The sequence below is a fragment of the Mustelus asterias genome, chromosome 18 (genome assembly GCF_964213995.1).
Source record: "Mustelus asterias chromosome 18, sMusAst1.hap1.1, whole genome shotgun sequence".
Taxonomy (NCBI): Eukaryota; Metazoa; Chordata; class Chondrichthyes; order Carcharhiniformes; family Triakidae; genus Mustelus; species Mustelus asterias.
The window spans coordinates 20198550-20216109 of NC_135818.1; the positions used below are offsets into that span (position 1 = coordinate 20198550).

Here is a 17560-nt window from a genome sequence, read left to right on the forward strand (position 1 = left end):
TGCAATGAAGTTACTGTGGATTCCCCTAGTCGCCACATTCCAGCGCCTGTTCAGGTCAATGCACCTAACCAGCACGTCTTTCAGACTGTGGGAGGAAACCAGAGCACCCTGAGGAAACCCACGCAGACACGGGAGAATGTGCAAACTCCACACAAACAGTGACCCATGCCGGGAATCGAACCCAGGTCCCTGGCGCTATGAAGCGGCAGTGCTAACCACTGTGCTACCGTCCTCTTCCACTATTCATAAGGATTCGATATGCAATAGATCTGGGTTAACCTCAGCCCAGTCCCCTGCGGGCACGGGGTCGACAGAGGGGAATTGGTCCACTATTCGGCACTAACTTCCAATCTTGGTAACAGCAGCCACTGGAGGAATGGGAACGTAGCCTTCCTGCAGGAGAGCTTTATAGAATCATAGAATCACTACAGTGCAAAAAGAGGCCATTCGGCCCATCGATGCCTGCACCGACAACAATCCCACCCAGGCCCTAACCCATGTATTTACCCTGCAAATCACCCTGACACTAAGGGGCAATTTATCATGGCCAATCAACCTAACCCGCACATCTATACACTGTGGGAGGACACCAGAGCACTCGGAGGAAACCCACGCAGAACGTGCAAACTCCCCACACACAGTGACCCGAGGCTGGAATCGAACCCAGGTCCCTGGTGCTGTGAAGCAGCAGTTTTTAAAAAATTCATTTGTGGGACATGGGCATCGCTGGCTGGCCGGCATTTATTGCCCATCCCTAGTTGTCCTTGAGAAGGTGGTGGTGAGCTGCCTTCTTGAATCGCTGCAGTCCACGTTCTGTGGGTTGACCCACAATGCCGTTCGGGAGGGAACTCCAGGATTTTGATCCAGCGACTGCGAAGGAACGGCGATATATTTCCAAGTCAGGTTAACCACTGTGTCATCCCTCAGGGCTGAATGGTTTAGTTGATCCAAAGACAATGGCAGTTTTGCCTTCGGAAAATATTCCGCATCAGCACAATGTGGATTTTATAAAAGGGGCGCAGTTCCATCCTGAGCTCCGACTTTAGGCTGATAAGTGCAAAATGCCTGAATTCTTGAAGTTGTAAGCAATATTTTTCAGAAGTCTGTTGGGCATGATGTTGTTGTTGAGGTGTGAGGTGAATGTACATCAGACACTCAGTATGAATCCTTTCTTTTACTCTGAAGCGGTTGGCGCAGGAGCAGCCTTCCTGCGAGGTGGGAATAGACATTTCTCAGCTTCACACTCTTGAGTCAGAGTGTTTGCCCTGCATGTGGTTTGTAGTCACTCACTGCTCACCTGAAATAGAACTGGGAGGGAGTTTGAGGCGTTTTATCCAACTGTATTTTGCACATTCAGCGTGACGATATAATTGGTGCTCATTATCACATGCCCTTTAGCCTATTTCCCGTGAATGTGAAAGGCCATCTCCCCTCTCCCTCTCCGCTCTCCGTCTCCTTGCCTCTCCCCTTTGTGCATACATTTCACTGTCCTTTCACTGTAACAGCTCCTGTTCTCTCTCCTGCTTTGTGCGTCTTTCTCATTCGTTCCTTTCTGTCAACATTTTTCCCTCTCTCTCCGGTTTGATTCCCGGCTTGGGTCACTGTCTGTGCAGAGTCTGCACGTTTTCCCTGTGTCTGTGTGGGTTTCCTCTGGTTTCCTCCCACAGTCGGAAAGATGTGCTGGTTAGGTGAATCGGCCATGCTAAATTCTCCCTCAGTGTACCTGAACAGGCGCCGGAATGCGGCAACTGGGGGATTTTCACAGTAACTTCATTGCAGTGTTAATGTAAGCCTACTTGTGACAAAAATAAATACACTTTAAAAAAACTGACATTCGGTACTGGCTGAACTGAAAATTTCTCCAGTTAAAGGTGTGAAGCCATTACCTTGTTGTCCCAGTTACAAACTCCTAGATACCAACTCCATTCTTCTCCCTGGTCACTGACTGCTGCTGAGCCAGACTCTTCACCACCTTGGTGTCAAATTTGAACCCACGGTGAGCTTCTGATCAGACATTTGTGTGATTATGAAGACCACCTGTTTCCACCTCCGCAGTGTTTTCTGACCCTGCCCCGCCTCAGCTCATTGGCTGCTGAAGCCTCCATTACAAGAACAAAGAAAATTACAGCACAGGAACAGGCCCTTCGACCCTCCAAACCTGCACTGACCATGCTGCCAGACTTAACTAAAACCCCTACGCTTCCAGGGACCATAATCCCTCTATTCCCATCCTATTCATGTATTTGTCCAGACGCCCCTTAAAAGTCACTACCGTATCCGCTTCCACTAACTCCCCCGGCAGCGAGTTCCAGGCATCCACCACTCTCTGCGTAAAAAATCTGCCTCGTACATCTCCTTTAAACCTTGCCCCTCGCACCTTAAACCTGTGCCCCCTAGTAATTGACTCTTCTACCTGGGAAAAATCTTCTGACTATCCACTCTGTCCATGCTTCTCATAATCCTGTAGACTTCTATCAGGTTGCCCCTCAACCTCCGTCATTCCAGTGAGAAGAAACCAAGTTTCTCCAACCTCTCTTCATAGCTAATGCCCTCCAAAACAGGCAACATCCTGGTAAATCTTTTCTGTACCCTCTCCAAAGCCTCCACATCCTTCTGGTAGTGTGGTGACCAGAATTGAACACTATATTCCAAGTGCGGCCTCACTAAGGTTCCATAAAGCTGCAACATGACTTGCCAATTTTTAAACTCAATGCCCCGGCCGATGAAGGCAAGCATGCCATATACCTTTTTGACTACCTTCTCTACCTGCATTGCCAATTTCAGTGACCTTATATACCCAGATCCCTTTACCTATCAATACTCCTAAGGGTTCTGCCATTTTCTGTATATTTCCTATCCTTACTAGACCTTCCAAAATGCATTACCTCACATTTGTCTGGATTAAACTCCATCTGCCATCTCTCCACCCAAGTCTCCAACCGATCTATATCCTGCTGTATCCTCTGATGGTCCTCATTGCTATCTGCAAATTCAGCAACCTTTGTGTCGTCCACAAACTTATTAATCAAACCAGTCATTATCTAGAGACTTGACTATTCCAATGTAGCACTAGCTATCCTTCCCTCTTCCACCCTCATCCACGCAAGCTCATTCTGAACTCCGCTGCCTGGGTCTGAACTTGTGTCAAATCCCCTTTCACCCAGCACCCCTGAGCTCACTCACCACCATGGCACTCCTGGCTAAAGCAATACCCAGAGTTTAAAATTCTCCTCCTTGTTTTCAAATCCCCTCTCTGTCTCTGTCACCTCACAATCCTCAGAGGTTGCGGCTCTAACTTTGGCCCCTCCAGCATCCCCAGTTGTAATCATTCTGCCATGGAAGGCTGGCAGAGGAGCTTTTGAGGACTCTGGGTCCGTACTCGATGAAGTTTAGAAGGATGAGGGAAGATCTCAATGAAACTTACAGAATACTGAAAGGCCTGGATACTGTGGATGTGGGGAAAATGTTTCCATTAGTAGAAGAGACTAGGATTCAAGGGTACAGCCTCAGGATAAAGGGATGACCCTTTAGAACCGAGATGAGGAGGAATTTCTCCAGCCAGAGAGCGGTGAATCTGTGGAATTCTTTGCCACAGAAGACTGTGGAGGCCGGGTCATTCAGTATATTTAAGACAGAGGTTTTTGATTGGTAAGGGGATCAAAGGTTATGGGGAAAAGGTGGGAGAATGGAGCTGAGAAGCCTATCAGCCATGATTGAATGGTGGAGCAGACGTGATGGACTGAATGGCCTAATTCTGGTCCGATATCTTATGGTCTTATTCCTTTCCCTAAGGGACATTAGTGAACCAGATGGGTTTTTAGGACAATCGACAATGGTTTCATGGTCATCACAGTAAGAAGTTTAACAACACCAGGTTAAAGTCCAACAGGTTTATTTGGTAGCAAAAGCCACACAAGCTTTCGGAGCTCCAAGCCCCTTCTTCAGGTGAGTGGGAATTCTGTTCACAAACAGACCACTTCATGGTCATCAGCAGACTTTTAATTACAAGTTTTTACAGAATTCAAATTTTCCCGTCTGCCATGGTGGGATTTGACCCCAGGTCCCCAGAGCATTATCCTGGGTCTCTGGATTACGAGTCCAATGATAATACCACAACACCAGTCTTATGACTGGTTGTTATTTTTAATACCACAACACCAGTTCCAATGATAATACCACAACACCAGTCTTATGACTGGTTGGTATTTTTTGTTGTAAGGTTGGCTGTGAGGAAAGAACCTGATAGAGTTTGGCTATGGTTTACCCTATAACTCATGGCGTATCTCTCCTAGGATCGGGCAAACCAGAGCGAAGGACTTCATGGGCACCTGTGATAATTGGAGTTCTTTGTGCAGCCTTAACGCTGATCAGTGTGCTGCTCGTCATGTACCACATCCGGCAAAAGGAGATGCAGTTCGGGTGAGTTTATTACTAAGTGCCGTCACTCTGCCATTGGCAACCCTGCCTTCGACGACCTCAGTCCTAAACTCTGCAATTTCCTCCCTCAACCATTGTGCCCTCTCCTCTCTCCCCTGTTGATAATGCCCCTTAAAACTGACACCTGTCCCCGGAGTCACAAGTTTCCATGTTCACATCCTACCCCAGATAGTTGAGCCCAGGGATCAAGGCTGACAATCCAGTGCACTACTGAGGGAATGCTGCAGTGTCGGAAGTGCCGTCTTTCCAATGCGATGTAAATTGCAGCCCCGACCTGCTGGCTCGAGTGGACTAAAGATCCCTCGGCAATATTTTGAGAAGAGTAGACATGTTTCCCCAGTGTCCTGGCCGATATTTATCACTCAATCAACATCCTAAAAAAAAGCAGATTATTTGGTCATTATCACATTGCTGTTTATGGGAGCTTGCTGTGCACAAATGTCCGACATTACAACAGTGACCACGCTTCAAAAGCATTGCATATATTGTAAAGCTTTTGAGACATCTGGTGGTTGTGAAAGGCGCTATATAAATGCAAGTCTTTCTTTCTTCCTGTTTCCTTGCCAAAGCTTTATACTATCTAACTTATACCTCCTTATATGGTTGTTGTCACATTTTGTTTGATAGTTGTGATAGTTGCTCCTTTGGAACATCTTGGGACAGTTTACTGTGTTAGAGTGCTTTATAAGTGCAAGTTGTTGTTGATTGAGCTTAAAGGGTAACTCTTTTCTGAAATGTCTCTCTGACTATGAACTCCCCACACTACCTTACCAGAATGCCTTGATGCATGTTGAGACACACGACAAAATATGTTGTTGGTTCACTTTCATAGAATCCCGACAGTGCAGAAGGAGGCCATTCGGCCCACCGGGTCTGCACCAATTGCTGTAACCCCATGTATTTACCCCACTAATCCTCCTAACCCACACACCTTTGGACTGTGGCAGGAAACTGGAGCACCCAGAGGAAACTCACGCAGGCGACATGCAAGCTCTACACAGTCACCCGAGGCTGGAGTTGAACCGGGTCCCTGGCGCTGTGAGGCAGCAGTGCTAACCACTGTGCCACCGCCCCGCCATGGATTAAAACTCAACAGGAATGTGGCAGATAGTGAAAGCTCGCTAAGCTCATCAGACAATCTCACAAATGACTGGACAATTTGAGCATTTTAATGAATGAATTAAAATGATGTTTACTTTTCCTCTCCACCTCTAATTGTTGGGAGTGTCAGGTCTCTGTACAGATATAATCTAAGGGGAGGGGACGGAGACACTAGCCTGTGTACAGATATGACCTTAGGGAAGGGGACAGAGAGTCACACTAATCTGTGCACTGCTGTCCCACTCGGGATGAGGACATTAGTCAATGTAGAAGTAGCTTCTTGAGGGGAAGGGATGAAAAATACAATTACCTCATCTTTGTAAAGTGCAGAATGATTTTGTGATTTTGGGGTGGGTATTTTGCCGATGTGAAGATTACAGACGCAGCTGCTGATTTCTCTGGTCATTCTCTCCACAGAGAAGCCTTTGCCCCTATTTCTGATGGAGTGGGTCAGATGGTCCAATACAGAGCAGGAAGAGTCTACAACCGGAGAGGAGCAGAGCGTATTGAGGCGACATGTAGGTGAAGCCACTGGTTATTTGATTATTCACGTGGAGACATAGATCTGACTCTGTAGCCAGTTCTGGCGATGAAACATCAAATCTAGTATTCCAGTCACAGTGGTTAGCACTGCTGCCTCACAGCGCCAGGGACCTGGATTCGAATCCCGGCTTGGGTCACTGTCTGTGTGGAGTTTGCACGTTCTCCCCGTGTCTGCGTGGGTTTCCTCCGGGTGCTCCGGTTTCCTCCCACAGTCTGAAAGATGTGCAGGTTAGGTGCATCAGCCATGCTAAATTAACCCTCAGTGTAACCCGAACAGGCGCCGGAGTGTGGCGACCAGGAGATTTTCACAGTAACTTCATTGCAGTGTGAATGTAAGCCCACTTGTGACTAATAAATAAGCTTTAAAAGTAAACTTTAAAAATGTAGATAATCCCAAGGTTTGTGATTCTGAACTAGCATCATTGTAATCCATTTATAAAATAGCAACAGGATTCGACCATTCAGCCCCTCTGGCCTGATTTCCCATTCTACCTTGCTGAAAAACTCATTTGTGCTGTTGATGCTTCCAGATCTGACTATTCCAACGTTATTCTGACTGGTCTTGACTTTATAAACTTGCGGTCATCCAAAATTCTGCCATCTGTGTCTTAACTGGCAGCAAATCCCGTCCCCCTATCACCACCATGCTCATTGCTCTTACTGTCTCCCAGTCAAGCAAAGTCTCGATATTAAATTTCTCATCCTTAATTTCAACTCATGGCCCCTCTGGTCCCACAACCCTTCGAGATATTTGGGCTAATTCTGACCTCTTATGCATTCCTAATTATAATAGCTCCCCCACTGTGGCCATGCCTTCAGTGCCTAGATCTCAAGCTCTGGAATGTCCTCCCTACGTTGCTCTGTTTCTCCGCCTCACTCTCCTGCTTTAAGACATTCCTTAAGCCCTTCCTCTTTAACCAACCTTTTAGTTATCTGCCCTCATGTGATTTGGTATCATATTTTCTTTATCATGCTCCTGTGATGCACCTTGGGATGTTTCATTACATTAAACAATTATATCAATATAAGTTGTTGTTTAGTTAGTTCATGGCTGATCTATTCCTCCGCTCCATTTATTCATTTTTGCTCCATATCCTTTTGTATACCTAAGCATCCAACTCCCTCTCCACTGGTTTCCCGACATATATGCACGGTAGCACAGTGGCTAGCACTGCTGCTTCACAGCTCCAGCGACCTGGGTTCGATTCCCGGCTCGGGTCACTGTCTGTGTGGAGTTTGCACATTCTCCTCGTGTCTGCGTGGGTTTCCTCCGGGTGCTCCGGTTTTCTCCCACAGTCCAAAGATGTGCGGGTTAGGTTGATTGGCCATGCTAAAATTGCCCCTTAGTGTCCTGGGATGCGTGGATTTGCGGGTAAAATATGTAGGGATATGGGGGTAGGGCCTGGGTGGGATTGTGGTCGGTGCAGACTCGATGGGCCGAATGGCCTCTTTCTGTACTGTAGGGTTTCTATGATCTATGATGATATATCATTGTCTCTTTTTTTATTTATTCATGAGACGTGGGCATTGCTGGCTGCCCATCCATAGTTACCCTTGAAATTGAGTGGCTTGCTGTGCCATTTCAGAGGGTAGTTAAGAGTCAACCACATTGCCATGACTCTGGAGTCACATGTAGGCCGGGGCAGGTAAGGATGACAGATTTCCTTCACTAAAGGACATTAGTGAACCAGATGGATTTTTCTGACAATCGACAGTGGTTTCATGGTCATCAGTAGATTCTTAATTCCAGATTTTAAAAATTGAATTCAAAATCCATGATCTGCCGTGGTGGGATTCGAACTCGGGTCCTCAGAACATTAGCTCAGTTTCTGGACTAATAGTCTAATAGTCTAGTGATCGCCTCACCAAATCCCTCCACCAGATCCCTCACATCTTGGTGAGACTAATTGAGCACCTCCTTCAGAGAGACTCTTGTGCTGTAATATTCTATGATTCCGCAAAATTAGACTTGAATGTGAATAGAAAACTAGAGGACACAAGGACCAACATAAGGGGATGTGATGGGCTAGTGGTATTATCGCTAGACTATTAATCCAGAGACTCAGCTAATCTTCTGGGAACCCGGGTTTGAAACCCGCCACGACGGATGGTGGAATTTGAATTCAATTAAAAATTTCTAGGATTAAGAATCTGCTGACTTCGATGTTGTGGCCATCTTGGAGACATGGATAGAGCAGGGACAGGAATGGTTGTTGCAGGTTCCGGGGTTTAGATGTTTCAGTAAGAGCAGGGAAGGTGGTAAAAGAGGTGGAGGTGTGGCATTGTTAGTCAAGGACAGTATTACGGTGGCAGAAAGGACATTTGATGAGGACACGTCTACTGAGGTAATATGGGCTGAGGTTAGAAACAGGAAAGGAGAGGTCACCCTGTTGGGAGTTTTCTATAGGCCTCCGAAAAGTTCCAGAGATGTAGAGGAAAAGATTGCAAAGATGATTCTGGATAGGAGCGAAAGTAACAGGGTAGTTGTTATGGGGGACTTTAACTTTGCAAATATTGACTGGAAAAGCTATAGTTCGAGTACTTTAGAGGGATCAGTTTTTGTCCAATGTGTGCAGGAGGGTTTCCTGACACAGTATGTTGATAGGCCAACAAGAGGCGAGGCCACATTGGATTTGGTACTGGGTAATGAACCAGACCAGGTGTTAGATTTGGAGGTAGGTGAGCACTTTGGTGATAGTGACCACAATTCGATTACGTTTACTTTAGCGATGGAAAGGGATAGGTATATACCGAAGGGCAAGGGTTATAGCTGGGGGAAAGGAAATTATGATGCGATTAGGCGAGATTTAGGATGCATAGGTTGGGGAAGGAAACTGCAGGGGATGGGCACAGTTGAAATGTGGAGCTTGTTCAAGGAACAGCTACTGCATGTCCTTGATAAGTATGTACCTGTCAGGCAGGGAGGAAGTGGTCGAGCGAGGGAACTGTGGTTTACAAAAGACTTTGAATCTCTTGTGAAGAGGAAGAAGGAGATTTATGTAAAGATGAAACGTGAAGGCTCAGTTAGGGCGCTTGAGAGTTACAAGTTAGCCAGGAAGGACCTAAAGAGAGAGTTAAGAAGAGCCAGGAGGGGACATGAGAAGTCTTTGGCAGGTAGGATCTAGGAAAACCCTAAAGCTTTCTACAGGTATGTCAGGAATAAAAGAATGACTAGGGTAAGATTAGGGCCAGTCAAGGACAGTAGTGGGAAGTTGTGCGTGGAGCCTGAAGAGATAGGAGAGGCGCTAAATGAATATTTTTTGTCAGTATTCACGCAGGAAAAAGACAATGTTGTCGAGGAGAATACTGAGATACAGGCTATTGGATTAGACAGGATTGAGGTTAATAAGGAGGAGGTGTTAGCAATTCTGGAAAGTGTGAAAATAGGTAAGTCCCCTGGGCCGGATGGGATTTATCCTAGGATTCTCTGGGAGGCTAGGGAGGAGAATGTAGAGCCTTTGGCTTTGATCTTTATGTCATCATTGTCTACAGGAATAGTGCCAGAAGACTGGAGGATAGCAAATGTTGTCCCCTTGTTCAAGAAGGGGAGTAGAGACAACCCTGGTAATTATAGACCAGTGAGCCTTACTTCTGTTGTGGGCAAAGTTTTGGAAAGGATTATAAGAGATAGGATTTATGATCATCCAGAAAGGAATAATTTGATTAGGGATAGTCAACACGGTTTTGTGAAGGGTAGATCGTGCCTCACAAACCTTATTGAGTTCTTTGAGAAGATGACCAAAGAGGTGGATGAGGGTAAAGCAGTTGATGTGGTGTATATGGATTTCAGTAAAGCGTTTGATAAGTTCCCCCTAGTTCCCCATGGTAAGCTATTTCAGAAGATACAGAGGTATGGGATTGAGGGTGATTTAGCAGTTTGGATCAGGAATTGGCTAGCTGTAAGAAGACAGAGGGTGGTGGTTGATGGGAAATGTTCATTCTGGAGTTCAGTTACTAGTGGTGTACCGCAAGGATCTGTTTTGGGGCTGCTGCTGTTTGTCATTTTTATAAATGACCTGGATGAGGGCGTAGAAGGATGGGTTAGTAAATTTGCGGATGACACTAAAGTCGGTGGAGTTGTGGACAGTGCGGAAGGTTGTTGCAGGTTACAGAGGGACATAGATAGGCTGCAGAGCTGGGCTGAGAGGTGGCAAATGGAGTTCAATGCGGAAAAGTGTGAGATGATTCACTTTGGAAGGAGTAACAGGATTACAGAGTACTGGGCTAATGGTAGGATACTTGGTAGTGTGGATGAGCAGAGAGATCTCGGTGTCCATGTGCATAGATCCCTGAAAGTTGGCACCCAGGTTGATAGGGTTGTTAAGAAGGCGTACCGAGTGTTAGCTTCCATTGGTAAAGGGATTGAGTTTCGGAGCCAGGAGGTCATGTTGCAGCTGTACAAAACTCTGGTGCAGCCGCACTTGGAGTATTGCGTACAGTTCTGGTCACCGCATTATAGGAAGGATGTGGAATATTGGAACGGGTGCAGAGGAGATTTACCAGGATGTTGCCTGGTATGGTGGGAAGGTCTTATGAGGAAAGGCTGAGGGACTTGAGGTTGTTTTCGTTAGAGAGAAGAAGGTTAAGAGGTGACTTAATAGAGGCATACAAGATGATCAGAGGATTAGATAGGGTGGATAGTGAGAGTCTTTTTCCTCGGATGGTGATAGCTAGCATGAGGGGACATAGCTTTAAATTGAGGGGTGATAGATATAGGACAGAGGTCAGAGGTAGGTTCTTCACTCAGAGAGTAGTAAGGGCGTGGAATGCCCTGCCTGCAGCAGTAGTGGACTCGCTAACATTAAGGCATTTAAATGGTCATTGGATAAACATATGGATGATATTGGAATAGTGTAGGTTAGATGGGCTTTAGATTGGTTTCACTGGTCGGCGCAACATCGAGGGCCGAAGGGCCTGTACTGCGCTGTAATGTTCTATGTTCTCTGTTCTATGATTGTCGGAAAAACCCATCTGGCTCACTAATGTCCTTTAGGGAAGGAAATCCGCTGTCCTTACCTGGTCTGGCCTACATGTGACTCCAGTGCCACAGCAATGTGGTTGTCTCTCAACTGCCCTGGGGCAACTGGGGATGGGCAATAAATGCTGGCCCAGCCAGCGACGCCCATGTCCCACGAATGAATTTTAAAACAATTCCTCAAGAAGCCTCAAAATAATATTATTTCCGAGGGAGACATGTATAAAACTCTATTTTAACTGGTTACCTCTAACTAGTTATTTTAATGCCTGTGTGAAGAGGTGGTACCGGTGTTCAGCTCTTGTACACGCACTCTGCAGCTTGCAGTGTTACCCCTCTCTCATACCTCCTCAGTCGCTTTATTTTCTCCAAAAGAAATCCAACCCTGTCTTGAATTTGCTAACACTATCCGCCTCCACTCTCTCTGTGCGCAGTCTGTTCCACACATTTGCCTCCCTTCTGCATAAAATACTTAAATCAAAACCATCTGTTCATCTACCTTTGCATTAATCACATTGTTAAAATAGCACACACAGGAACTGGCACTAGCCTCCATTGTGCTGACTGCAGTAACGAGGAATCTTAGGCCACATGAAAACCAATGATTCTTGTGCTGCTGGGTCCAAGAAACAGCAATCTGCAAAATGTGATTAGTCAGGGTTCAATAATACAGTTTCTGATGTTTGACTAATGTAGATTATAATAGTCCACTGAGGGATCATTTGATATCGGTGGATTCTTGCATTAATTTAATGTGGAGTGATTGAGGTGGACTGTAACGAGCATTTTGTTTAGAAAAACCTGTATTTATTGGATGTGGGTGATGCTGGCGTTTTGATCATTAGAATCAATACTTGCAACAAAAAAAGAGCTAAAAAGTCAGAATTCATTCCATATTCACTTCAGTTAAAGCCAACTTCCTGGATGCAGCTGCCTTCTCCATCCAGTCTCTTGTATCTCTGTCTGCTCTTCCCAATGTGCTGTGTGCTCTCCCAGTAATTCTGTCTCTGTGTCTGCTGTTCTCTGTGCTGTGTGCACCCTCCCAGTAATTCTGTTGCTCTGTGTCTGCTGTTCCCAATGTGCTGTGTGCTCTCCCAGTAATTCTGTGTGTCTCTCTCTGCTCTTCCCAGTTTGTTGTGCATTCTCCCAGTAATTCTGTCTCTGTGTCTGCTGTTCCCAATGTGCTGTGTGCTCTCCCAGTAATTCTGTGTCTCTCTCTGTCTGCTGTTCCCAATGTGCTGTGTGCTCTCCCAGTAATTCTGTGTCTCTCTCTCTGTCTGCTGTTCCCAATGTGCTGTGTGCTCTCCCAGTAATTCTGTCTCTGTGTCTGCTGTTCTCTGTGCTGTGTGCACCCTCCCAGTAATTCTGTTGCTCTGTGTCTGCTGTTCCCAATGTGCTGTGTGCTCTCCCAGTAATTCTGTGTGTCTCTCTCTGCTCTTCCCAGTTTGTTGTGCATTCTCCCAGTAATTCTGTCTCTGTGTCTGCTGTTCCCAATGTGCTGTGTGCTCTCCCAGTAATTCTGTGTCTCTCTCTGTCTGCTGTTCCCAATGTGCTGTGTGCTCTCCCAGTAATTCTGTCTCTGTGTCTGCTGTTCTCTGTGCTGTGTGCACTCTCCCAGTAATTCTGTGTCTCTCTCTGTCTGCTGTTCCCAATGTGCTGTGTGCTCTCCCAGTAATTCTGTGTCTCTCTCTCTGTCTGCTGTTCCCAAATGTTCTGTGTGCTCTCCCAGTAATTCTGTCTCTGTGTCTGCTGTTCTCTGTGCTGTGTGCACTCAAAGAACAAAGAGAACAAAGAACAGTACAGCACAGGAAACAGGCCCTTCGGCCCTCCAAGCCTGTGCCGCTCCTTGGTCCAACTAGACCAATCGTTTGTATCCCTCCATTCCCAGGCTGCTCATGTGACTATCCAGGTAAGTCTTAAACGATGTCAGCGTGCCTGCCTCCACCACCCTACTTGGCAGCGCATTCCAGGCCCCCACCACCCTCTGTGTAAAAAACGTCCCTCTGATGTCTGAGTTATACTTCGCCCCTCTCAGCTTGAGCCCGTGACCCCTCGTGATCGTCACCTCCGACCTGGGAAAAAGCTTCCCACTGTTCACCCTATCTATACCCTTCATAATCTTGTATACCTCTATTAGATCTCCCCTCATTCTCCGTCTTTCCAAGGAGAACAACCCCAGTCTACCCAATCTCTCCTCATAGCTAAGACCCTCCATACCAGGCAACATCCTGGTAAACCTTCTCTGCACTCTCTCCAATGCCTCCACGTCCTTCTGGTAGTGCGGCGACCAGAACTGGACGCAGTACTCCAAATGTGGCCTAACCAGCGTTCTATACAGCTGCATCATCAGACTCCAGCTTTTATACTCTATACCCCGTCCTATAAAGGCAAGCATACCATATGCCTTCTTCACCACCTTCTCCACCTGTGTTGCCACCTTCAAGGATTTGTGGACTTGCACACCTAGGTCCCTCTGTGTTTCTATACTCCTGATGACTCTGCCATTTATTGTATAACTCCTCCCTACATTATTTCTTCCAAAATGCATCACTTCGCATTTATCCGGATTAAATTCCATCTGCCACCTCTCCGCCCAATTTTCCAGCCTATCTATATCCTGCTGTATTGCCCGACAATGCTCTTCGCTATCCGCAATTCCAGCCATCTTCGTGTCATCCGCAAACTTGCTGATTACACCAGTTACACCGAGTCTCCACCAGCCCTCCGACAGATTATCTTACCCAGGCCCTTTCCCCGTAACCCCATGCATTTACCCCACTAATCTCTCTAACCTACACGTCTTGGGGGCACTATAGGGCAATTTATCATAGCCAATGCACATCTTTCGGACTGTGGGAGGAAACCGGAGCACCCGGAGGAAACGCACACAGACACGGGGAGAAGGTGCAGACTCCGTACAGACGGTGACCCAAGGCTGCAACCGAACCTGGGTCCCTGGCGCTGTGAGGCAGCAATGCTAATCACTGTGCCGCCCTGACAATGGCACCCAACTTATCCCTCTCTCTCTGTCTGCTGTGCTCCACTCTGTGTGCATATTCTTTCAGCTATTTTCTATGTGTCACTCTCTTTGCTTGTGAAGTTTGACGTGCTGCACGCTAACCTAGTAACTGTGTGGTTTTTTTTGTCTTAATACAGTCGACACTTTGGGAATCAGCAATGCTTTGAAGCAGAAACTGGAAGATATTTTCATCCACGAGAGACAGATTGAATTGGGGCGCACGCTGGGCAGAGGTCAGTCTTTCTGCGCTTGATGAGTTTCTCTCCCAGCCTGTCCTGGAGGCACTGACACGTGCTGCCCTCCTGGATTTGCCTGGTTCGTTGTGTTGCTTTGCTGAACTCAAAGGGCTATTCCACCGCAGGGGGTTAGCATATCTGAAGAAGGTGCATTACTTTTTTCACGGGGCGGCACGGTAGCACAGTGGTTAGCACTGCTGCTTCACAGCTCCAGGGGCCTGGGTTCGATTCCTGGCTTGGGTCACTGTCTGTGTGGAGTTTGCACATTCTCCTCGTGTCTGCGTGGGTTTCCTCCGGGTGTTCCGGTTTCCTCCCACAGTCCAAAGATGTGCGGGTTAGGTTGATTGGCCATGCTAAAAAATTGCCCCTTAGTGTCCTGAGATGCGTAGGTTAGAGGGAGTATTGGGTAAATATGTGGGGGTAGGGCCTGGGTGGGATTCTGGTCGCTGCAGACTTGATGGGCCGAATGGCCTGTTTCTGCACTGTAGGGTTTCTATGATTTTCTATGATTCTATAACTTGACAATTGTGCCAATTGTGCCTCAGTGTTCGTATTCTCACCCTGTGAGTCTGAATATTGTGCATTGAAATCCCACTCAAGCACAGAATCTCGTTGATACTCTAATGCAACACTGAGGGACTGAGTCACCATCTGCCCTCGCAGGCACAAGGACAAACTCTCACCTCACTGTTCAAAGAAGAGCAGGGAGATTTCCCCAGTATCCGTCCATTGCTTATCCCTCAACACTAAAACAGATTACCTTTCATTATCACAGTGCTGTTTGTGGGAGCTTGCTGTGCACAAATCACTGTTGCACGCCCTACAGGGCGACACGGTGGCACAGTGATCAGCACTGCTGCCTCGCAGCATCAGGGACCCAGGTTCAATTCCGGCCTCGGGTCACTCTCCGCCGGGTCTGCATGTTCTCCCCGTGTCCGCGTGGGTTTCCTCCGGGTGCCCCAGTTTCCTCCCACAGTCTGAAAGACGTGCTGGTTAGGGTGCATTGGCCGTGCTAAATTCTCCCTCAGTGTAACCCAAACAGGTGCCGGAGTGTGGCGACTAGGGGATTTTCACAGTAGCTTCATTGCAGTGTTAATGTAAGCCTATTTGTGACACAAATAAATAAACTTTAAACTTGTGAACGTTGCAACAAGTGACATTTCACAAGTATTTCATTGGCTGCAAAGTGCTTTAGAATGTCTACGGTTGTGAAAGGTGCTATATAAATGCACTGGTGCGTTGGGAGTTTGAGTTTGGGTCTGTATATTAAGTGCTACAGGCCACTTGTTGAATGTCAACCCACCCTGAGTCCAATGAGAAATCTCACAGGGCCCCATAATTTCTTCTTAATTAGATTATTACCTGATTTGCCAACACTTGTTACTGTTTTTAATTTCCAGGAGAGTTTGGCTCAGTCAAGGAGGCTTATTTAAAGATGGAAGATGGGTCTTCCCAAAAGTTGGCTGTGAAGATGCTAAAAAGTAAGTGGAACAACCGCCCATCTTGAAGTTGCAATGCGGTTAAAGTAGGAAAGTGGCTGCAGGGCCTAAAAGAGACCACGTCTGGAGTACCGTTATAGTCTCCTTACTCAACAAAGGATATCATTGTACTGGAAGCTTCACAGAACATAGAAAACAGAAACAGAGAAAATGGAAGCTGGAATAGGCCATTCGGCCCTTCAAGTCTGCTCTGCCATTCATTTTGATCATGGCTGATCATCAAATTCAATATCCTGATCCGCTTCTCCCCCCGCCCCCCAATATCCCTTAGTTAGTTCCACTGATTCCTGGGGTGAAGAGCTGACGAGGGAAGGTTGAGCAGCTTGGGCCCATACCCATTACAGCTTAGAAGAATGAGAGGTGATCTTAGAAATAGATACAAGACGCTGAGGGGGCTTGATAGAGTGGATGCTGAGAGAATGTTACGCCCGGTGGAAGAGTCTAGAATGAGGGCACACAGTTTAATAATCGGTGCTCTCCCAATTAGGACTAAGATAGAATCATATAATCTCCACAGTACAGAAGGAGGCCATTCAGCCCATCGAGTCTGTTTGGCCCACAATCCCACCCAGGCCCTGTTCCCGTAATACCACACACTTACCCTGCTAATCCCGCGACATTAGGGTCAATTTAGCATGGCCAATGCACCTAACCCGTGCATCTTTGGATTATGGGAGGAAACCGGAACACCCGGAGGAAACCCACGCAGACACGGGTAGGAAGTGCAAACTCCACACAGACAGTGACCCGAGGCCGGAATTGAACCTGGGTCCCTGGCCTGTGAGGTAATAGTGCTAACCGCAATGCCAACATGCCGCCCTTAAGGTGAGGAGAAATTATTTTTCTCAGAGGGTGGTTAGTCTGTGGGGGCTGGGTCATGGGATAAATTCAAGGCTAATTTAGACAGAGTTTTGATTGACAAAGGAGCCAAGGGTTATGTGGGGCAGGCAGCAAAATGGAGTTGAGGCCACGATCTTACTGAATGGCAGAGTAGGCTCAAGGGGTGAATGGCTTACTCCTGTTCCTAGTTCTTGTGGTTGGACTGAAGTGGATGCATTGTCTTTGGGTTTCCAGCCTTTATATGATTGACTCAGCTATACAGACACAGTTAGGCTCCACTGATAGGGTTCTCTATCCGCACTCATCCTCACGATTCATCCTTAGCTTGAGAGAGTCAACAATGAGAAACGACCCTTTAGCTGATTGAGGCTGATTTGACTAACTCTCCCACTGTGCCCACTGGTCACAGCCATGGGTGGCTCTCTGTAGATTCAGATCTCACCCCAAGGCTTAAACACATCTAGGCTGACACTCCAGTGCAGTACTGAGGATGTACAGTGGAGGCGCTGTCTTTTGGATGAGATGTTAAACCGGCTGATGCCTTCTCCAGTGGACGCGAGATCTCATGACATTATCCTGAGGAAGAGTGAGAGAGTTCTCCTCATGTTACTGATTAATCTTCATCTCTCAACCAACATCACTAAGACAGGTGATCTAGTCGTTGTCACCTTGCTGTTTATGGGAGCTTGCTGTGTTTCTTACAGTACAACACTGACAACATTTCATGGAATCATAATTCCCTACAGTGCGGAAGGAGGCATTCGGCCCATCGAGTCTGCACTGACAACAATCCCACCCAGGCCCTACCCCTGTAACTCCACGTATTTACTCTGCTAGTCCCCCTGACACTAAGGGGCAATTTAGCATGGCCAATCCACCTAACCTGCACATATTTGGACTGTGGGAAGAA

At 46.9% G+C, this 17560-nt stretch overlaps 1 protein-coding gene across 1 annotated transcript in view; it reads left to right on the top strand.

Moving 5' to 3' along the window:
- The window catches only part of tyro3 (TYRO3 protein tyrosine kinase), a 139256-nt gene that overhangs the window by 93460 nt on the left and 28236 nt on the right, over positions 1 to 17560 (top strand). The window contains exons 10-13 of the mRNA XM_078233494.1: positions 4293 to 4419; positions 5956 to 6056; positions 14213 to 14308; positions 15712 to 15792. Of these exons, the coding sequence (XP_078089620.1) occupies positions 4293 to 4419; positions 5956 to 6056; positions 14213 to 14308; positions 15712 to 15792 (405 nt within the window). The remainder of the gene's footprint in view (positions 1 to 4292; positions 4420 to 5955; positions 6057 to 14212; positions 14309 to 15711; positions 15793 to 17560) is intronic.